General features: G+C 41.1%; 2 protein-coding genes and 1 long non-coding RNA gene across 7 annotated transcripts in view; 1 reads left to right on the plus strand and 2 right to left on the minus strand.

Moving 5' to 3' along the window:
* The window catches only part of LOC130434121 (solute carrier family 22 member 23), a 15272-nt gene extending 5762 nt beyond the window's left edge, over nt 1–9510 (minus strand). The window contains exons 1-5 of the mRNA XM_056764073.1: nt 8564–9510; nt 4650–4753; nt 4413–4567; nt 2619–2787; nt 2345–2472 (exon numbers count right to left, since the gene is read on the minus strand). Of these exons, the coding sequence (XP_056620051.1) occupies nt 2345–2472; nt 2619–2787; nt 4413–4567; nt 4650–4753; nt 8564–8965 (958 nt within the window). The 5' untranslated portion in view covers nt 8966–9510. The remainder of the gene's footprint in view (nt 1–2344; nt 2473–2618; nt 2788–4412; nt 4568–4649; nt 4754–8563) is intronic.
* Nucleotides 9511–13441: 3931 nt separating this feature from the next.
* LOC130434125 (uncharacterized) lies at nt 13442–15001 on the minus strand. Its single transcript, XR_008908646.1, has 3 exons — nt 14882–15001; nt 13927–14034; nt 13442–13769 (listed from the first exon to the last, which is right to left on the minus strand). It is a non-coding gene; the product is annotated as an uncharacterized LOC130434125 (long non-coding RNA).
* Nucleotides 15002–15022: 21 nt separating this feature from the next.
* wu:fi04e12 (Desmoplakin-B) overlaps nt 15023–25267 on the plus strand; it is a 29845-nt gene continuing 19600 nt past the window's right edge. For 3 of the 5 annotated variants that reach the window (XM_056764065.1, XM_056764066.1, XM_056764069.1), the window contains exons 1-4: nt 15023–15335; nt 17397–17487; nt 18512–18648; nt 23664–23817. In XM_056764065.1, coding sequence (XP_056620043.1) covers nt 15160–15335; nt 17397–17487; nt 18512–18648; nt 23664–23817 — 558 coding nt within the window. In that variant the 5' untranslated portion in view covers nt 15023–15159. Of the gene's footprint in view, nt 15336–17396; nt 17488–18511; nt 18649–18816; nt 18841–23663; nt 23818–25267 lie in introns of those variants that run through there. The other 2 variants (XM_056764067.1, XM_056764068.1) reach the window with 2 other exon arrangements.

A 25267-nucleotide genomic window follows, 5' to 3' on the forward strand; every position in this document is an offset into this window, starting at 1 on the left:
TTCATCATCATCACTACATCATCACCTTCATCATCACCTTCATCATCATCACTACATCATCATCTTCATCATCACTATCATCATCACCTTCATCAGCATCACTACATCATCACCTTCATCATCATCACTACATCATCACCTTCATCATCACCTTCATCATCATCACTACATCATCACCTTCATCATCATCACTACATCATCACCTTCATCAGCATCACTACATCATCACCTTCATCAGCATCACTACATCATCACCTTCATCATCATCACTACATCATCACCTTCATCATCATCACTACATCATCACCTTCATCATCACCTTCATCAGCATCACTACATCATCACCTTCATCATCATCACTACATCATCACCTTCATCATCACCTTCATCAGCATCACTACATCATCACCTTCATCATCATCACTACATCATCACCTTCATCAGCATCACTACATCATCACCTTCATCATCATCACTACATCATCACCTTCATCATCACCTTCATCATCATCACTACATCATCATCTTCATCATCACTATCATCATCACCTTCATCAGCATCACTACATCATCACCTTCATCATCATCACTACATCATCACCTTCATCATCACCTTCATCAGCATCACTACATCATCACCTTCATCATCACCTTCATCAGCATCACTACATCATCACCTTCATCATCACCTTCATCAGCATCACTACATCATCACCTTCATCAGCATCACTACATCATCACCTTCATCATCACCTTCATCATCATCACTACATCATCATCTTCATCATCACTATCATCATCACCTTCATCAGCATCACTACATCATCACCTTCATCATCATCACAACATCATCACCTTCATCATCACCTTCATCAGCATCACTACATCATCACCTTCATCATCATCACTACATCATCACCTTCATCATCACCTTCATCATCATCACTACATCATCACCTTCATCATCATCACTATCATCATCACCTTCATCATCATCACTACATCATCACCTTCATCATCACCTTCATCAGCATCACTACATCATCACCTTCATCATCACCTTCATCAGCATCACTACATCATCACCTTCATCAGCATCACTACATCATCACCTTCATCATCATCACTACATCATTACCTTCATCATCATCACTACATCATCATCTTCATCATCATCACCTTCATCATCACTATCATCATCACCTTCATCAGCATCACTATATCATCACCTTCATCATCATCACTACATCATCACCTTCATCATCATCACTACATCATCACCTTCATCATCATCACTATCTTCATCACCTTCATCATCACTATCATCATCACCTTCATCAGCATCACTACATCATCACTATCATCATCACCTTCACCATCACCTTCATCATCATCAACATCATCATCACCTTCATCATCACCTTCATCATCACTATCATCATCACCTTCACCATCACCTTCATCATCATCAACATCATCATCACCTTCATCATCACTACATCATCACCTTCATCATCACTATCATCATCACCTTCACCATCACCTTCATCATCATCAACATCATCATCACCTTCATCATCACTATCATCATCACATTCACCGTCATCATCATCACTACATCATCACCTTCATCATCACTACATCATCACCTTCATCATCACTATCATCATCACATTCACCATCACCTTCATCACCATCACCTTCATCATCACTATCATCATCACATTCACCATCACCTTCATCACCATCACCTTCCTCATCATCACTACATCATCACCTTCATCATCACTATCATCATCACCTTCACCATCACCTTCATCAACATCATCATCACCTTCATCATCATCACCATCATAACCTTCATCATCATCATCATCAACATCATCATCACCTTCATCATCATAACCATCATAACCTTAATCACATTCACCTTCGTCATCTTAATCATCATCACATTCACCATCATCACATTCTTCATCCTCATCACCATCATAACCTTAACCCTCATCATCACCATCAACACCTTCATCATCATCATCACCCTCATCATCATCTTCACCTTTATCACCATCAACACCTTCATCATCATCATAACCTTAACTCTCATCATCATCATCACCTTCATCATCTTCATCATCATAACCTTAATCTTCATCACATTCACCATCATCACATTCTTCATCCTCATCACCATCATAACCTTAACCCTCATCATCACCATCAGCACCTTCATCATCACCATCATCATCTCCTTCATCATCACCTTCAGCATCATCATACCCATCAATCTCCCTCATCAATGAGGTAAAGCAGCTCCACTAGTACAGTGTTCATCAGTGTTCACCTGAGAGGATGCCGCTCGGGTCGGTTGTCGTGTCAACCCTGTTGCTCTGGGCGATTCTGTACATTTGTCGTTTGGCTCTTTGGTAATGTTGAGTGGCCAACAACCAGCGTAGGGATTCAGGAAACATCCTGCAGATCAGATCAGAGCAGAGATTTAAAATCTGTGGTTTATTGTGAATCAGTGGAGTGGTGTTACTTGAAAAAATGGCCGGAGATAGATCACAGAAATGAATGTAGAGGAACACTCTTCTGTTTATACACATTGTGAATCTTACCAGACGTACGGCAGCATAAACACAAAGGGGGCGATGATTATAATCTGAAGAATCTGCCAATCGCGGCATAACGCTGCCAAACCCGGCATCAGGAGCTGCCCGCCGACCATGATCAGATTGGCGATCATGGTCATAGAGAAACGCCACTTTGGCAGACACAACTCGATCCCTGACAGAAAAGAAGAATTAAGAAGGTTCTTTCCTAACAGCCCACTCACGTTCTCAGCTCATCGCAGTCGAGGGTCCCTGAACATGATTACAGAGAGACATTAACCCTCAAAACACCCACCCGTCTCACACTACACACAGCACATGTCACTGGACGAGCGAGAGAGAGAGAGTAAAGAGTGTCACATCATACTGTTTTCTGCGTATGTTCTTACATGTGAGCATCTTATTTCCCTGCTCTTGTGCTCCCAGAGGACAGATCTCTCTAGTGGTGAACTGATATGAATGAAGGATGAGACACTCGTGTGCTGGTGCGTCAGGACTCTTCTGGTAAACGGCATTGTGAACATGTGATCATTCATGTATGTCAGTGCATATATCATGCATATAAGTGATGTAAAGCATAGGTTGCCAAGGTGTTGGGTTGTTGCTAGGTGCTTTTTGGTTCTCTATAATATTTTGGTCTACTGATATAGATCAGGACTCTCCTTCAGTGTAAACACAGTGTGTGTGTGTGCAGGATTACGTTATAAGGGTTAGTAATGTGAAAAAACTCTAACATCATGAAGAAAAGTGTTGTGCAACGATTAATCACATCCAAAATAAAAGTTTGTGTTTACATAATATATGTCTGTGTATTGTGCATTTAATTGTGTATTTATAAACATATATGTGACCATTTATGTAGGTAAGAAAAATATAAAAATCAAAAAATGTTTAAATATTATTTCAATAATTATTAAAATTTCAATAAATGTAATTATTTCAGATATCTGTATGTGTATGTGTGTGTGTTTATGATTACAAAATAAATATACAGAGTACACAGACATTTTTTATGTAAACTTAAACTTTTATCCTAAATGCGATTAATAATCACACATTTCTAATGTGAAAGCTAGTTTTCGACTAGAGCATTTAAAAATATTATAGATGTTTTCTTTTTTTACTGTTAAAGGCTTTTGGGATGTTCTGTGCATAAGAGCAAAATCTGAACAAAGCAGAAAGTGCCTCCATTAGAGTAAATTAATGAACTACACACACACACACACACACACACACACTCTCTTCATCAGCATCAGCATTCATCAGAAAAAAGCACATCCAGCATTAAATACATCTGACTTCTGCTTAAAGAGAGAGAGAGAGCGCAAGAAAGAGAGAGAGAGCATTTGGCCCAAAAGGAAAGATATTAAAATGGTTATATTTTAAGAGCATTAAGATTCTTTTATGGTGACATTATAGTTATGACAATTTCACTTCAGATGTCTGTTTCTCATATTTATCTTTGATTTAAATCCGCATTAATGTGGTATAACTATTATAATGCATAAATATTTGACAACGTAAATGTTTTGAAATATGGGAACTGAATGGATAATGTGCTTAATTGTTATGACTTTATGTAAAACATCTCTGTATGATCCTAGACTGCACATTTAGATTTTCCTGAAGCATATTCTAAAATATCGTGTTTCTTTTGATTTTGGGCTGAAATGTGATTTTACAGTGTGTTCCTGCAGGTTTTATTCAAGTTTACGAATAATGTTTTTGAGACACAGTACGGTGAAATCCATGAACACCATGACATGGGATGTTGTGCAAATGTAAAGAAATGGAACTTACTGAGGACGTATAGAGACAGTCTGATAGCAGCCAGACAGAATCCCTCGAAGAATCTGAGCGTGCTGAACATGGCCATATCCACAGAGAACGCCATCGCCAGACCAAACACCAGCACAGAGAGAACAGACACCAGCAGCACAGGGATACGACCCAACCTGAGACACAAAACACTTCACATATCACCACATTCTCTCACACACACACACACACACACACACACATGTGCCTGTAACTCACCAGTCTGCCACCGCTCCCATCAGAACGTAGCCAAATATGGACCCCACCAACAGAGAGAACTTAGCGATGTGAACCTTCCATTCTCCATCACACACCAGCGTCCACTTTCAACAGACAAACACACAGAGAAACATCACCAGCTGTACACATCCCTGTCAAACACATCATTGATGTATGATCATAGATTCCTTCAAACACAAATGTGTGTATAATAGTAAAGTGTGTTTCTTTCTTTCATGTCATTCATTTATGCTGGGAGAGATGATTTAAACAGGTCTATACTGAAATGAGGTCATTTTGACACGGATGTTAGGTCTGGGCGGTATACCGAGTTGGGGGGAAATATCGATATGTTAACCCAACGTGATGCGGGATTAGCCTATATCATTCATATCGATATGGTTTGATGCAATTCACACGCTCGCTCTGCACGAACCAGATTGTGCCCGCTTGCCTGCTCCAGCACACAAGGTAGCATGCGACATGGAGGAACACGTGCCGACGGTCAACACTACAGAATACAACGGTTCACTCATTTGGAGGAGGTTTGGATTTTAAAGTTCTGATGAGAAGCAAAAACAGCCAATCTGTAGGGAATGTAATAAATCTGTTGTATCAAAATGTGGAAGCACATCAAATCTCTTCCACCACTTACAAAAGTACCATAGAGTTCAGTACGATGAGTGTTTACAACTTCGTGCTACAACTTCGGCCACGAAGACCACATAACTCAAAACATCTGTCCCGAAACAAAGCTCTCTGGAAGCTTCTTTTACCCGAAGTGTGCCTTACGAAAAGAAAAGTTGCGAGTGGTGCGATATATAACTAAGGCGGTATCTTATCACATTGCTAAAGACATGGTTCCTATTGCAACAGTGGAACAAGAAAGTTTTAGAACGCTGCTAAAAACCATTGACCCAAGATACCGGTTACCCAGTCGCAAGTACTTTGCAACAGAAGCTCTGCCCGTATGTACAGTGAGGTCAGACGGAAGCTTTCCGAGCGGCTTGCAAAAGTGTCTCATTTCGCGCTAACAACCGATTTATGGTCAAGCAGGACACGCGAGCCATATATGAGTTTGACAGTTTTTTTTTGTTGAAGATTGGGAAATGAAAACTGCGTGTCTTCAAACCAGTTATTTTCCCCAAGACCATACCGGGAAGCATAAGGCTGAAGCTCTAAGTAATTATGTTTTTTATGGTTCTGTTCATTTTGTTATTTGCATAGCAGCACACTATAGATGTATACAGTGTTAAGCAGGAGGAAAAAACCTGTACTGTATTTTATTTATCAAATATTTTATATAATTTAACATATGTTGTGAAGCTGTTTATTTGTAAACAGGGAGGGAAAACCCTGTATTTTGCTCAGAAACTGTTCAAATGAAGGTTTAATAAAGGCTTTGATTTTCGAGTAACCATTTATTCCTTTTGGTAAAAAATACCAGATATATACCGGATACCGCCATTCCTCCTCAAAATACTGAGATATGAATTTTTGGCCATATGGCCCAACCCTAACTGATGTAAATGACTGGAGTACGCCAAGATCGCTGAAGCAACATCAGGAGGCGTTTTGACAATTCAGAGACACGGTACAAACCAGAGCCACATAGGAAAAAACGCATTCCAAAATTTCTGACTGTATGTGCAAAGACCTTAAATGTTTAGAAATAAAGCTTAAGGACCTACAGAACATACACAGCCTGTATTTATCTGTTTGAGATTTGAGAATAAGCACATTTGTCATTTCTTGAGGTGTCTCATGAGATCTGATGTACTCTACTGTAATGGAGATTCATCCTCTACAACATCAGGAGAATGAGACCTTTCCTGACCGAGCATGCTGCACAACCAGTGTTAGGTGAGTTACTCTGAAAAGTAATCCATTACTAGTTACTAATTACATATTCAATAGTGTTTTTGGATTACTGAACAAAAAATGATTCTCTCCAGAAAGTATTTAATGACTCATAACTCATAACTTTCTATATCATACATCAACCTTGATCAGTTCAGTGATTCAAAGATAGACATGAAACCACTTTTTTAATTCATTCAAATAAATCCTATAAAGCTACTTAAAGTAATATTATTAACTGACCAAAGTATACAATGTGAGAATTGTAGATTAAAGCAAAGATTTTAAAGTTAGACTTTGAATTTTGATGTCAATTCAACTATTGCACACACATATATTACAGACAGTATTTAGTTTAATGAAATCAGAAGTAACTGTAATTAAATTACAGAAAAACAAGAGTAATCCCTTACTTTACTTTATCAAGTGATATGTAATTAAATTACGTGGTTGTTACACCAAACACTGTGCACAAGTAGCATGATTGATACGAGAATGCAAAGGAATTTAGCTCATGTCCTTTGAAAAGCGAAATGTTTTGGAACCATAACTTAAAACTAGATGTTCTGTAAATTTGAGCATAAGTTTAAATGAACCTTTGAATGAAAATGTTTGTGCTATTTAACATCAGAATTATGTCAACAATCAGATTGTGAATTGTAGTTTGGCGTTCATAAAGACTGCTGAAGTTTCCTCCACAGGTCTCCAGTGGTCTGACGGAGCTTCATTTACATTTGTTAACACTGCTGACGCTATGAATAACATTCTCAAGAAAAGACACAAGGCTATCGGTGTGAGAAAGGTCAAACACACTCACTGCAGGTCAACAACAGAACACAACACAACACAACACTGACTAATCTCTCACATCTTCTGTGTGCACAGAAGATGTCTTTACTTTACTGTGTCTTTACTTCAAACCTGTGTGAGTTTCAGAACACAAAAGAAGAGATTTTGAATAATGTTGATCATCTTCATTGACACAAAACCACTGTGACATTTCTCAAAATATCTTCTTTCGTGTTTCACTGAAGAAACACTCACACACAGGTGTATATGTGTGTCTTACATGATGTGTTTAAGAAGGAAGGCGTTGACCCTGGTGTCTGTTATCTCTCGGGTGAGGATGTAAACGGGTTATCTGTCGGGTGTGACACTGAATTATCACACACACACACACACACACACACACTCTGCTTAAACTGTTCACATACTTCATTTACATTTGAAGAGTTTGGTTCCAAAATGACAGATAACTCAGTTTTTATTGTGTTATTGTGTTAGCTGGCTGAATTTGTTGAGTTATTATGGCTTCAATCAAAACAAATCAACTGCAGTGTGATTGATATTCATTGGAATGCTCAATAAAAAAACATGATTTTTGAAAAGGTTTAAAAACAGAATTATCTCATTTTGGAAGCAAACTCGCATGTAATGTTTAAACCCCAGTGATAAAGACTCTAGGACTGTTTTCTACTTCACTTGCTAGTAAACACACAAACAAACACACGTTCTCCAGTTATCTGACACGTGTCTGTGCACTTCTGATAACGAAACATCAACACAGGGGCTGTTATCAGATTTAAAGGAACAGTTCACCCTCAAAAATGAAAATGAATCTATTTACGCTCGTGTTCATGTTTTTATCTTTCTGTAGAACACAAGAAGAGACATTTAGCAGAATAATCGTCAGACACTCTGAGAAATGCTGGATTGATGCCTAAAATCTTTCAATGAATGGGTCTGTCTGGATTTCTGTTCATATTTGAACAACCTTGCTCTGAAACATCACAGTATTATTAAAGGGATTGTTGTGTAGTAGCTCACTAATGCACTATATTCCTCTAAAGTTATCGGTCTCGTCTGTGTCAGGAAGAGTGTAAAGTGTGCTCCTGTACACCTCCAGAACAATATTCTGCTACACACGTCTCGCGCTGTTCCACTGATCTAAAGCACCGCTCGAGACGTTTGAGTTCTAGACTGTTCCTTTAAACGCTCGTGCTCCATCGCGAGCCCTGAGGGGGAATCCCATCCAAGGGCACAGAGACTCTTACCCTGGTGACCACATTCTGCTGCAGTCCCGACTGCAGCTCGAACCTCCACTCCGAGCACAGACACGCCGTCCCGTGAGCGCTCTCGAGCCCAGTCCCGTTAGCCATCAGCTCCGAGAGTAGATCCCGACCCGCACCCGTCCCGTTCCCCCCGCCGCCCTCATCCGGGCGCACGCACTTCTTGTCCGGCTGCCCGAGCAGAAAGTAATCGGAGAACTGACTGAAGGAGATCAGCACCGCCGGGATCCACGTGAGGGCCACCAGGCGCCTCTGGTACCTCCCGAACCCCCCGAGGAACGGCAGAACCACCGAGTCCACCTGCGCGAGGCGCTTGTGCGCTTCGGACTGCGACACATTGCCGTTCTCGGCCGGCGGGTTGAGCGCGTCCAGCCGAACCGCATCCATAACGCGATGCTTTGGCCGGTGCGCGTCACATCCAATCGGAGTCTTTGCGTCGAATACACGCTTTTACGCGGGGGGGTGAAACGCAGAAGGCTCGGTCCGGTCGATATAAGGCCGGTGTGAACAGAGTCCCGTTTGATTTAGTGTTTCGTACGTAAGCCTCGAGATAAAGCGGCTGCTGTGAAGAGGACCCATAAGGTCTTTGTTACATCCGACGGTCACAACGCCATCACTGGCTCGTGCGATGCGCAGCGCTGCGCATTTGCGCCCGGTGCTCTCCAACAGGTCCACAGGTAACGCACCTGTCCATCCGCAGCCGGCGCACAGGTGTGGCCCGTCTATCCATTCCCGTATCCGCCTGCGATATTTCCATCACCTTCCATCACTGGATGATGCCGAGCGCCTCTCAAACCGAACTACAAATAATCTCTTCCGTGCTATATGTCGCTGCGGGTTTATCTTTGCATTGCACACCCGACGCGAAGTGGCCCGCGCTCCGTCCGCCCGTTCACACCGGTGACCGACACACACAAACCGTACAGGGCAGAGCACAGCGGTGCACGCGCACAGCATCCAAATGTAAGACTCTCCCTCTTCAGAGACACCGAGCGCTTCCATTGGCTGACACGCACGCGAGCTATCTGTCCTGCGGTGTGTGTGATTGGACAAACCCAACAAAGAAGCTTTGTGTGACATCTCAGAGCAAACGCTCCAGTGTCAGAGTTGTGTTTATGATCAGCAATACATTTGACTTCACGTGCAGCTTTCATCATCAATAAAAACATATTTCAATATGGACAAAGTAATTCATCTTCATTCGTGATCACATTAATATTATAGGTCAACATTCAATCATTTAACAATATAACATAAATCTATAATTCTTATTATTTTCCATCGGTTTTTAGGGAATGTTTGAAGATATCTTGAGGGTCTTACCCTTGTTTTCATACATTGAAGAGACAGATGGTCGATCTGGAAAAGATTTTGCATCAAGGTTTGACCTCTCAGCTGTGAATTTAATCACATTCACCTCACAGTACAAAAGAGTTACAGACAGACTTTAACTGTGTTTTTATTTCTGGTCCATTTCAAATGCTTTTACTTGGACTTCTAAGTTGTTATTTAAGTAAAATGTTGTTTACGATCATCGTTTGTGCATCGTCACGTGTTGTCTGTGTCTTTTCTCAGCGCTGCTCGCGATAAACTAATCGCAGCATCAGAATTATTTGTTCTGTTATAAAATGTTGTAAACCAGCTTCCAATCTTTATCGGTTTTCGAAAGAAAAACTTCTCATTGCACAATGTTTTGTACAGAACATTTATTATCATTTAAAAATATATGATGATGATCAACCGTTTAGTCGAAGCCGACTTTCGGCCACTTTATGCATTTTTTTCACTCCCGGCATTTCTGTCGTCGACGGTTTTTTGAGTTCTGCAATCGTGTTACTGGTGGCCGCCGTTTAAAAATATATAAATGTTTTTATATCAGGGGTTAATGGGGTGATGTCTGACACAAATGCGGCCGTTTGCTGCCACCTACAGGCGCGTTTCACTAACTGCAATTCACAAAATCACCAATAGGTGGCATTGTTATCAAATTAGTGTTTATAATGAAACGATTTTCAACAAAATTGTGAACCGTACAAAAGCGGAAAATTATCTGTACAATTACCAAATAATCATGAATATGATTTTAGAATCTGTTAATTGATCTGTTAATTGTTAAGTTAATTTGAGTGCATCATGTGTGTGTGAATACAGTATTAGTGACAGCAGAATGTTCTTTTCACTGTACTCGGCAGTATCGCTAGACGTTAAAAAGAAACATTGCAGACGGAGATGTTTGTTTGTTTTTCCTCTGTTGAACAGTTTCATTTATAATTGATGATGACAGTGAGTGTACAGCTGCCAGCTGTGACGTCATGTGTAAGTGTAAGTTAAATGTGGTAGAAGCAGCATGATGAAGTGTCATGTGTTTTTATTCCACATTGAGAGGAGAGAATGTAGTCAGAGCTCATACACTTCACACACATGTCCAATAACTCCACCTCATCCTCTTATACCTGCTGTCTGTCTGTCTGTCTGTCTGTCTGAAGCTCTGGTCTGATGGTCTCCTTCAGCCATAAACCCTCACCACTACACAAACCTTCCTGCTTCTTTTACATTGCTGACTGATGCACACAATGTATCTGAGGTCAGGTTTTACTATAATTGTGGGGCACACACTCACTCACTCACACACTCACTCAAACACACACACACACACACTCACACACACACACACACACACACACACACACACACACACACACACACACACACACACACACACACAGACACGCACACACACACACACACACACACACACACACACACACACACTCACTCACTCACACACTCACACACACACACACACACACTCACTCACTCACTCGCACGCTCGCTCGCTCGCTCGCACGCACGCACGCACTCACGCACGCACACACACACACACACACACACACACATTCACACACACACATGTGAGCGTGTGAGTTTGCTGCAGGCATCTGTCAGTAGGTGTGATCTGTAAATGATGATGCTGACTGACAAGTTTCTAAATGCTGTAAAAACTTTAAGGGCTAACATGTGTTCTAAAACGCTGTTCGGAATTTGCATGTGTGTTGTAGCATACCAACTACGCTTCTTGGGAGAGAGAGAGAGAGAGAGAGAGAGAGACTGTGAGAGAGAGAGAGAGAGACTGTGAGAGAGAGAGAGAGAGAGAGAGAGACTGTGAGAGAGAGAGAGAGAGAGAGAGAGAGAGACCTAGTTTAACAAGAGTATCAGGTTAATTGTAATATGATAAGTTTAAACTCTCTGGAGCAAAACACAAATGCTCTCTCTCTCTCTCTCTCTCTCTCTCTCTCAAAGGTATCCTCTGTGGTGTTCACATTTCATTTAGTGCATTCAGGTCAGTTTCTAGCGGACATGAGAGAGAGAGAGAGAGAGAGAGAGATCCTCGCAGGTGTATCAGGTGCATCTGTCCCCTCAGCCAGCCGAGTCACTTCCTGTGGTGATGTCAGAGTTCAGGAGTGTGAGTTTGTGTATAAACGACACGTTTGTTAGTCAGTAAGTGATGGTGGTTTTCATTCACTCATGTGTTAGGTGTGAAGCAGCGAGAGGGCGTGTCCTCGTGAGTAGTCGCCGAACTGGAAGGTTTTCATTTGCATATTTGATCACACGCGAGGATTCATCAGAGAAATACACGCACGAGCTCTACTGCGACGTAAAGAAGTGATCAAAGTCTCAACAATCCATCATGAGAAATGCTTCACCTTGAATGATGTCATTAATGTTGTGTTATTTTGCTTTATGATAATGGAAATTGTTTTTGGCTTTTATGACCACAATGTAAAGAAAATCAAAATCATGTTAGTAAAATATTCACAGACTTTATTCGTTCTATATCTCACACACTTGTGTGTGTTTTGAAGTGTGTCTGTTAGCTCTACAAACGTTTCCACCCACGCTACAGGCGACATGAAAACGACAGAACATGTGTGTTGTGTGTGAATGACGCTTCCCTCACTGACAAAAATATTACAGGAAAAAACAAACAAAACCACATAAAGTTACAGCTGAAGTAAAAAACCGCATTGAACGCGTTTACATGCACATTCTTACGGCGATTATGCTTAATATGCTGATATATGTAAGTAATGTAAACGCGCAAAACGTCTTTTATCGGGGAAAGGTCATGAACGGCTTAAGCAAAAACCGATCTGCACAGATAGTTTATTGCACATTACTCGGGTTCACGTAAATAAACGCCTTTACCGGGTTTCTCTCAGTTTTGTTTATGTGCGCATGTCTGAAAGCGCAGTAGTAAAAGTCGCAAACGGAAATAATAGTAAAATAACCTATAAAAGACCTCTCTGGAATCATGCAGTTGATGTAGAAACGTCAAAAAGAAGAACAATTGTTGAAAAGAGATAAAAAAAATACTGCGTGTGACCGTTTTCCCGCTGGATTTTTAATGACTAAACAGACTATCGACGATGACGTCACCGCACGCGAGAAAACCGGCAAGTCTCAAACCTCGGTGTAAACGCGGTTTTCTGAGTAGCCTGTTTATTACTGTGCATGTAAACACGTGAAAACATGTTTCATTTTTAGCAGATTTTTGATAGATATCCGTTTATTTTGTGCATGTAAACACACTTTTTGTCTTTGCTGTTTCACTATTAATGTTAGTGATCATTTCAAGTTTTCTAGAGAGATGTTGTTTAGACAAACCGCTGAGATAATAATCTGATTCGGTTATGATTCTGTGTTTTCTGGAATTCTCTTCAGGCCGTGACATGCACTTATGCATTGAGAAATGTGCCCTGAAGTAAATGTGAGAGCATCTCTCTCTCTCAATTTCAATGTAAGTGTGCTTTATTGACATGACAAAATTAACATTTTATTGCTAAAGCATTTGCAACGGGACTGCGTACAAATATTGCAAGCACAGTATACAAACGAAAAGAAAGATAATCATTTAAATTATAATAAAGTGTGATGTATGTAGTCCATCTTAAAGTTGTTTATCTCTCTCTCTCTCTCACGTCTGTGTGTGAAATACCACAACTGTGCGCGTGCTGCACCCACACACACACACACTCCTGCACACATTCACCGTGAGTGACACACAATCTGATTTGATATGTGTGATCTGATGTCTGTCTGAGTCAAACAGGAGTGGAGGCGGGACTTGTTTCATTTAACAGAAACTGATTGGATGGAGAAGGTTTAAATGAGAGGTGTGGAGTGAGTGTGGCTGAAAATAAACACAGACACACAGGTGACATCAGTTAAAATCAGAAATAGTTATTACAGTTTGATGAAAAATTTCTTTCAACAAGAATCCATTCTGTTTGGAATCCTTTCCCCGTTTAAACACTCAAAATAAAACTCTGCACATGTGTTTTTTTTACCAGGATTCATTTTGAGTTTGAGTGTCATGTTGGCCTTAACATTGGAATCTTTCAGAAGTGAGAATCCTGAAGAGAGTCGTGATTCTCCGAGACGTCTTCAGGTGTTTACTGTAAACAGAAAAGCGTTTCAGAGCGAGCAGAAACAAACACAAAACTGTCCTCTCATGAGTCTCTTAATAAGAACACAGATGTGCTGGAGATGTTTGACCGTTAAACATGAAGCATGTTCTGTTTAAACATGTTTAGGAAATATCTTATATTTTGCCAGAGGCAGTTCACGCAGACTCGACTTTCCTGTAGACCCAGAAGAACCTTCAGAAGATTCATGTGTGTTTGAGCTGTGAAGTGTGTAGAGATCTTCACCTTAATGACAGGTGAGCGTGTGTGAAGAATGTCAAATCTTGAACGTTTTTATGATTATATAAGTGAATCTCTTGAACACCTGAGCAGATTTAGGTGTACATTTCATGAAGACTGTTAAGAACACGTCCAAGTCACATCAAAATCTAAAGAACGGATTAATACATTTTTGCATAAAGAAAGCCTTTACCATTACCATTATGATACCAGATGTTTATGACCTAATTTTGTCATCAATAAATATTTGAAGAGTTTGGTTTCAAAATGAGAGAAGTCCGTTTTTGAAATTGTTAAAAAATCCTGTTTTATTATTGTGCATTTCAATGAATATCAATCAAACTGCAGTTGGTTTGTTTTGATCGAAGCCATAATAACTCAAACATAAAGCTAACAAACACAGTAAAACATGTTCACATAATAAAAAACAAGCTCTTCAGTTGTACTTTTTAACGATTAGGAGATACTGCCATATCAGTACAATAAATCAATAAATAATATACTTTGTAGGCAATGATTTGAAATGCGCATAGTAGAAATGTGAATGTTATTGTTTTCTTAACATTCCGTCGTGCTACAGTGTCAGTGCATCTCTCACTTGTTTATTTGACTTGATCTGTGTTTATTGATGAAAGGAAGCGCCAGAGATATAAGGGTGTGTTCAGATCCTGTGCCAGAAACACGAGTGCAGTTTGGAGTCGGTGGTCTGTGGGCGTGGTCTCCTGATCCCCAAACCTCGAGCTCTTCCTCCTTCAGTTTCATTCCTGTTGCGCAGGAGGCGCTCGGCTGTATCCGCGTCGATCGGTTGTGTCCGCGTCTCTGCTCGCCCGCTTTCATTCGGACCCACTTCATCCGCACGAGACGAGCGCAGTCATCATGAGTTTAAACAACGCAAATCGCGTCGCAAACACGATGAGCCGGCGCGCGGGATCCCGGAGCGATCTCTCCCAGACGGGCGCGAATCCGCACGCGCGCGCTGAGGCGGTGGCACAGAGGGGCAGTAATCAACACAGTCAAAGTTTCTCCAGAGGATCAATGACTGCCGGACAAGTGTGAGTAAACACCTGCTGCTGTGCAGAACACGTCTTTAAACATCACATTGACACAGCGCCATATTTATATATCGCGTAAAATGTGAAGTTAAGTCATGTGTGTAAACTAGTGTACACTTGTGTCACCACTGTGTGTAGGGCATGTACACTCTCAAAATAAAACTTCAATCGCTTTTCTTCTTAAAAGAAACACATATTTATAGTCTGAAGTAAAACTGTCCTCTCCAAATGAACTTCTATATAACAGACAGTTTCTGTGGGTGTTAAAGAGTCTTTAGAGAACATTTAAAAAAGATTTTTCTTTATTTTTTCCTGGACTGTGAACACTTTTAAATAAAAGTACATTTTTAAGGAAAGAACATTAGGGCTTCTATACATCACTTCTGTAACGTCAATGTCATAAATATATACAGGGGCGTGTTTACCGTTTTGGGGACCTTAAGCAAAGTCGAGACCTGAGGCCCACAACACATTGCCAAACATTTGTGTTTGAATTGCACAATATTTAGGAGCCTACATGGAATTAATAAGGCATGTACATACAAATATAAACTGGATTTATTTTACGTTGAAACACATAGCAGCACAAAAATCTCTACAGTTTGTTATCAGAATAAACCTTCTTGGTTTTGGGATGAAAAGGTGTCCTTTGTTTTATTCAGAATAATAGAGAACGCTTTTAGCTACAGTATAAGAAAGTAAAAGGTGCAAGATTATCTTTTCATGATTATTTTCAGAGCATTGTTTTGCTATAGTCGTAAAATGAGTATTAGATTTCTTTACTTTCTTTCGTTATTGAACACCGCTGTGATACGTGCGCTTCATTGCGTTTATATGAGCGTCAATCAAGCGCAAAATGATTGTTCCTCTTGTAACCACGAGGGGGCCCAAAGCTTGCATTTGCGTGGTGGTTAACAATGCTACTGTATATATATATATATATATATATATATATATAAAGTATATATATAAATGAAACCATATCTATATATGTGAATATAGCAATTATTTACCTGTCAATAATAGTTTAGACGTTTGGTTTGGAAATAAAACAGAATAATGTAGATGAGACTTTATATAAACACTTAATATGCAGTTTGTTGTTGTTTTAGAGATGATACATATGGCAGAGATGAAATGTTTGTGTTTAATTGAAATGTAAGTTGAGTGAATATGAAGTCGCTCTTGTGTAACACAATCCATCAGGACACTGTGAAGCTGTTTTGTTGTTTGTGACTTTACAGCACACACAGTGTATTGTGTGAATGGTAAAATGCCGTCTAAGCTTTGACTTGAATGTATTGAGAATAATTTCACGTCCCTGTGGGAAAGGAGACGCCTACGGTATCTAAGCACCGGACTGCAGGTCATGAGTCATCTGACCATAAAACTCTCTCCTTCATTCACATGTAGATATCACTTCATCTGACCTGTCCAACACTCATTTACTTCTTATACCGCAAACATACACAACAGAAACAAAACATTCACTCATACCTAAATAGTTATTTATATCACCTAAATAGACTTATTAACAAATATGTAAAGATGTTTCACACTTTTTGAATGCAGATTAAAATAGTAACGTTTGCGTTCAAATATAGATTTGTTTGGTGAGATAATTCTTTAAAGACTTGACTGTAAATGTCAGTCATGTTGTTGAGTGTTAAATGCGCAGATAGTTTTTGGAGTTGTGCTCGGGGCTTTGGTTGGGCGTCTGTGAGAGCTCGTGGGGCGGTGGAGGAATGCATCAGTGTAGTAAAACTAATGCAGCCGGCAGCATTCACATCGATGTGCAGTAAAATGGATGCTGTGAGGGCCTCAGGTCAAGTGCACATCTGCTTTAGAAGAAGAACATTTTAAGAAATCAAATAGGCCTACTGAAAAACCTCTGCTACCATTCAATGAAATATTTGTGATTCATATGTTGCTAGCATAAAACAAACAGAATGCAAAAACTCATCAACTTTTGAGTGGTTATGAATGCGAAAGCAAATGAGATGTTTTACTTAGTTACAATGAGCACTCGAGACATGATCGACATAATGTTTTGTTGGTCAGACCTCAGATAACCTCAATCCAGCAGAGGATTCAGCTTCTAAAGAAACAGTGTCAGGAATATCTGGAAAGAACTGCATATCAACTACAACGTGTGAGTATCATCATCATCTTCAGCTCTTATTCAGACAAAAATATACAATTCACTCTCATGTGCTTGTAAATCTGCATTTGAAAGAATTCTTAGTATTGTGGTGAACTGTCTCTTTAAATGTGTTTGTTTATCATATGATGATGTCATTTACCACAGATAAAATCTGACAATGCACTTGAGTCATCAAATATTTAAAATATGTACACCCTTGTTGTGTTGTGTAGTTTGTATAAATGGCTGTTATGGGCTGGGTGATATATATTGTGATTCACGCTAACTATACATGTCTAAATGAATTCTCTTTGATCAGTAGAAGTACTGCGCGATTTAAAACCACATGCATTTGAAAAAGCAACACTCGTCAAACATCATCACTACAAATATACTTTATTATTCTGAAAAGGTTTGAAGAACAGTGATAGAATAGCACCATTTTCTAATTTCCTGAAACTAATAGTTCTTCTTCTGTTGCCCATATCCGGATTTTCTGCGCGAGAGCGCCCTCTGGCTTCTGATGTGGAGGCATTTAACCGTAATACAGTGAGAGACCAGCGTTTAACGGTCATGTCACAAGCATTGTTGTATCTCGAGTGTCATTCTAGTTCAAGTATGACAGGAATGCGTGTTTGTTTAGTCCAAATTTCTCGTTAATTAAATGTTTTCTGAGGAAATGAAGGTCCAGTTAATCATCGGTATGTATGTTCACAGTTAAAGACACAGGTGCTGCAATAAAGCATCAAGGTGTGTTTGAGTTTACAGTGCACAGTATTTATGAGTGTGTGTGTGTGTTTGATTCAGAGTGTCAGCAGTCTGTGTTTGTTTCAGTAACATTGTGTTCAAACAACACTTGCACAAGGTTTTGTTGCACCAGCACAGAAATACAAAGAAAAGCAAGAACTGCATTCACAGTTCAGAATGAATGCGTTTATGGCTCTTTAGTCAAACACAACTCACTGAGCCGCAGTGACACGAGTGAATGTGTGTGTGTGTCTGTGTGTGTGTGTGTGTGTGTGTGTGTGTGTAGGGCGGAGATCCCCGTGGTTTAGCTGAAGCTGAAAACTGTCTGGGATCTGCTGTTGACATCACTGAACAGCTCAGAGAAATCTCTTTACAGCTCAGTCATCAGAACCTGCCAGCACCAGCAGACGACATCATGCAAAGGTAACACACACACACACACACACACACACACAGACACACACACACATTCACTCGTGTCACTGCGGCTCAGTGAGTAAGTGTCATCAGAACCTGCCAGCAGACAGCATCATGCAAAGGTAACACACACACACACACACACACACACACACACAAGTGTCATCAGAACCTGCCAGCAGACGACATCATGCAAAGGTAACACACACACACACAAGTGTCATCAGAACCTGCCAGCAGACAGCATCATGCAAAGGTAACAGACACACACACACACACACACACAAGTGTCATCAGAACCTGCCAGCAGACAACATCATGCACAGGTAACACACACACACACACACACAAACACACACAAGTGTCATCAGAACCTGCCAGCAGACAACATCATGCACAGGTAACACACACACACACACAAGTGCACACTATACGCACACAAGTACACACACAAGTGCACACTATACACACACAAGTGCATACTATACACACACAAGTGCACACTATACACACACACACACAAGTACACAAACAAGTACACACTATGCACACAAGTGCACACTATACGCACACTATACGCACACAAGTGCACACACAAGTGCACACTATACACTAGTGGTGGGCATAGATTAATTTTTTTAATCTAGATTAAAATGGCTCATTTGAATTCTGCCGAAGGCATTCAGAATATGTGTGCTACCCAAATAATGACTAAAAGTAAGTCTTTGAGAACGGGTTTCTCAAGCCAGGTGGCGCATTAGACCAGGGGTTCATCTCCTGTTTCCAAAATGCATCACAAACTGCTTGAGAAAGCTGTTCTACTATGATAATTGGTGATGAAAATTAAATTATGTTCAATAAGATGAACTTGTGTTTACTTCCGCATTAGCTAAGGGATGATTTGCGTTTAGGTGGTACTTGAGACTGGAAGAGCTCCTACAGTACATTTACATTTAGTCATTTAGCAGACGCTTTTATCCAAAGCAACTTACAAAGAGTTAGAGAGCAACAAGCGATATGTCATACAGGAGCAATAATACATTAGATCTCAATACAAAGTTACTGGTTTCAACTAAAGCTAGACCACTACCTGTTGAGAGAAAGTGTTTTTTTTAAACCAATTCCGCATTGCACAAGGTGCAAACAACCTTAGTCTTGTCGATGTTTCTATTGGGAAGCTTCTTAAAAATGAATATTCCCTGAAGCAAACCCGGCGGCTTCATAGCTGCATCCATGTTAGCACGTCACGTTTGATGCGGTAATTTCACAGTAACGTTATGTTGTGATCATACCAAACGCGAATGGCGTGTCAAGCGCGAGTGATTTATATGTTAATGCAAAGAGCCAATAGACCTACTTGCTGCGCGAATGAAGTCCTGGTTATGAGATGATGAGGCGGCTTCTGCTTCCGCAAATGACGCGAATCACGCAAGTTGAAAAATCTCGTTCTCGCCCCGTACAGTGCAGTTAAGCTGGTATACATCCGCGCTAAAATATCAAGGTGAAAGTCATCATAGCTTGCGTAGTATAGACCCAGCTCACAACCCAACTTTGAGAATAGATTAACGGCGACATTTTTTTTATCGCGCGATAAAAGTCTCACTGCGTTAACGGCGTTAACGGCCCACCACTACTATATACACACAAGTGCACATTATACACACAAGTGCACACTATACACACACGAGTGCACACTATACACACACGAGTGCACACTATACACACACGAGTGCACACTATACACACACGAGTGCACACTATACACACACGAGTGCACACTATACACACACGAGTGCACACTATACGCACACGAGTGCACACTATACGCACACGAGTGCACACTATACGCACACGAGTGCACACTATACGCACACGAGTGCACCCTATACGCATACAAGTGCACCCTATACGCATACAAGTGCACACTATACGCATACAAGTGCACACTATACGCATACAAGTGCACACTATACGCAAACAAGTGCACACTATACACACACAAGTGTACACACAAGGGCACACACAAGTACACACATAAGTGCACAATATGCGCGCACAAGTACACACACGAGTGCACACTATACACACACACGAGTGCACACTATACGCACACAAGTGCACACTATACCCACACGAGTGCACACTATACCCACACGAGTGCACACTATACGCACACGAGTGCACACTATACGCACATGAGTGCACACTATACACACACTGTACACACACTGTACACACACTGTACACACACAAGTACACAAAGAAGTACACACTATACGCACACAAGTGCACACTATACGCACACAAGTGCACACTATACCCACACGAGTGCACACTATACCCACACGAGTGCACACTATACGCACACGAGTGCACACTATACACACACGAGTGCACACTATACACACACGAGTGCACACTATACACACACGAGTGCACACTATACACACACGAGTGCACACTATACACACACGAGTGCACACTATACGCACACAAGTGCACACTATACCCACACGAGTGCACACTATACCCACACGAGTGCACACTATACGCACACGAGTGCACACTATACGCACATGAGTGCACACTATACACACACTGTACACACACTGTACACACACTGTACACACACAAGTACACAAAGAAGTACACACTATACGCACACAAGTGCACACTATACGCACACAAGTGCACACTATACGCAAACAAGTGCACACTATACACACACAAGTGTACACACAAGGGCACACACAAGTACACACATAAGTGCACAATATGCGCGCACAAGTACACACACGAGTGCACACTATACCCACACGAGTGCACACTATACGCACACAAGTGCACACTATACCCACACGAGTGCACACTATACCCACACGAGTGCACACTATACGCACACGAGTGCACACTATACGCACACAAGTGCACACTATACACACACTGTACACACACTGTACACACACAAGTACACAAAGAAGTACACACTATACGCACACAAGTGCACACTATACGCACACAAGTGCACACTATACGCAAACAAGTGCACACTATACACACACAAGTGCACACACAAGGGCACACACAAGTACACACATAAGTGCACAATATGCGCGCACAAGTACACACACGAGTGCACACTATACACACACACGAGTGCACACTATACACACACACGAGTGCACACTATACGCACACAAGTGCACACTATACACACACAAGTGCACACTATACCCACACGAGTGCACACTATACGCACACAAGTGCACACTATACACACACAAGTGCACACTATACCCACACGAGTGCACACTATACGCACACGAGTGCACACTATACACACACGAGTGCACACTATACACACAAGTGCACACTATACGCACACTATATGCACACACAAGTGCACACTATACACACACAAGGGCACACACAAGTACACACACAAGTACACACACAAGTGCACACTATACACACACGAGTGCACACTATACACACACTGTACACACACTGTACACACACTGTACACACACTGTACACACACAAGTACACACACAAGTACACAAGTACACAAAGAAGTACACACTATACGCACACAAGTGCACACTATACGCACACAAGTGCACACTATACGCACACAAGTGCACACTATACGCACACAAGTGCACACTATACGCACACAAGTGCACACTATACGCACACAAGTGCACACTATACGCACACAAGTGCACACTATACGCAAACAAGTGCACACTATACACACACAAGTGCACACACAAGGGCACACACAAGTACACACACAAGTGCACAATATGCGCACACAAGTACACACACGAGTGCACACTATACGCACACGAGTGCACACTATACCCACACGAGTGCACACTATACGCACACGAGTGCACACTATACGCACACGAGTGCACACTATACGCACACGAGTGCACAGTATACGCAAACGAGTGCACACTATACGCACACAAGTGCACACAAGTGCACACTATATGCACACAAGTGCACACTATTCGCACACAAGTGCACACTATACGCACACAAGTGCACACTATACGCACACAAGTGCACACTATTCGCAGACAAGTGCACACTATACGCACACAAGTGCACACTATACACACACAAGGGCACACACAAGTACACACACAAGTACACACACAAGTGCACACTATACACACACGAGTGCACACTATACACACACTGTACACACACTGTACACACACTGTACACACACTGTACACACACAAGTACACACACAAGTACACAAGTACACAAAGAAGTACACACTATACGCACACAAGTGCACACTATACGCACACAAGTGCACACTATACGCACACAAGTGCACACTATACGCACACAAGTGCACACTATACGCACACAAGTGCACACTATACGCAAACAAGTGCACACTATACACACACAAGTGCACACACAAGGGCACACACAAGTACACACACAAGTGCACAATATGCGCACACAAGTACACACACGAGTGCACACTATACACACACGAGTGCACACTATACGCACACAAGTGCACACTATACCCACACAAGTGCACACTATACGCACACGAGTGCACACTATACGCACACGAGTGCACAGTATACGCAAACGAGTGCACACTATACGCACACAAGTGCACACAAGTGCACACTATATGCACACAAGTGCACACTATTCGCACACAAGTGCACACTATACGCACACAAGTGCACACTATACGCACACAAGTGCACACTATTCGCAGACAAGTGCACACTATACGCACACAAGTGCACACTATACGCACACACTAAACGCACACTATACGCACACAAGTGCACACTATTCGCACACAAGTGAACACTATACGCACACAAGTACATGCCTGTAAAATTTAAGCTCACACACTTTGATGTGCATTGACTTTAAAGTCACATCTGTTTCTGTCTGTGCTAAAGCAGTGACAATACTCTCTCTCTCTCTCTCTCTCTCTCTCTCTTTCTCTCTCTGTGTGTGTGTAGTGTGAGTGTGTTTTGTGATAACATCAGGGACTTGAGTGTTGATCTGAACTCCGCTTCACAGCAGAAGTTGAGCAGTAGAACCATCAGACGCAACATGAGTCGGGATGAACCAAAGTTCTTCACTGAAGCTATGGCCTGGATCACACAACAGAAGGTAAACAACACAACACAACACACATTCTGTGTCGCTGTTCACTTGATGTGCATCCCTTCAGAGGAAACACACCAATATTGTGTATATTGAGACGACATGTATCATCTGACGGCTGTGCAATGTTTTGATTCCTCTCACTAAAAATGCAAATGTGAAACATGTGTAGTGTGCAGATATATTGAGTATACACCAGTACTTCATGTTATCTGCTCTACTGGACTGTTTACACACACATAGCATCATTTGCACTGTATACTGCTCACTTGCACACCAGGAATATTACACTGAATGCTCATTTGCACTAATGGACTACACTCATAACTGCACTATAACTTCAATAACTGCATTAACTCATCTACTGCACTGTAACCTTAATAACCGCATTAACGCATCTACTGCACTGTAACCTTAATAACCGCATTAACGCATCTACTGCACTGTAACCTTAATAACCGCATTAACGCATCTACTGCACTGTAACTTCAATAACTGCATTAACTCATCTACTGCACTGTAACCTTAATAACCGCATTAACGCATCTACTGCACTGTAACTTCAATAACTGCATTAACTCATCTACTGCGCTGTAACCTTAATAACCGCATTAACGGATCTACTGCACTGGAACTTCAATAACTGCATTAACTCATCTACTGCACTGTAACCTTAATAACCGCATTAACGCATCTACTGCACTGTAACCTTAATAACTGCATTAACTCATCTACTGCACTGTAACCTTAATAACCGCATTAACGCATCTACTGCACTGTAACTTCAATAACTGCATTAACTCATCTACTGCACTGTAACCTTAATAACCGCATTAACGCATCTACTGCACTGTAACTTCAATAACTGCATTAACTCATCTACTGCGCTGTAACCTTAATAACCGCATTAACGGATCTACTGCACTGGAACTTCAATAACTGCATTAACTCATCTACTGCACTGTAACCTTAATAACCGCATTAACGCATCTACTGCACTGTAACTTCAATAACTGCATTAACTCATCTACTGCGCTGTAACCTTAATAACCGCATTAACGGATCTACTGCACTGGAACTTCAATAACTGCACTAACTCATCTACTGCACTGTAACCTTAATAACCGCATTAACTCATCTACTGCACTGTTACTTCAATAACTGCATTAACTCATCTACTGCACTGTAACCTTAATAACCGCATTAACTCATCTACTTTACTGTAACCTTAATAACCGCATTAACGCATCTACTGCACTGGAACTTCAATAACTGCACTAACTCATCTACTGCACTGTAACCTTAATAACCGCATTAACGCATCTACTGCACTGTAACCTTAATAACTGCATTAACTCATCTACTGCACTGTAACCTTAATAACCGCATTAACGGATCTACTGCACTGGAACTTCAATAACTGCACTAACTCATCTACTGCACTGTAACCTTAATA

This window comes from Triplophysa dalaica, chromosome 13 (assembly GCF_015846415.1).
Source record: "Triplophysa dalaica isolate WHDGS20190420 chromosome 13, ASM1584641v1, whole genome shotgun sequence".
Lineage (NCBI taxonomy): Eukaryota > Metazoa > Chordata > Actinopteri > Cypriniformes > Nemacheilidae > Triplophysa > Triplophysa dalaica.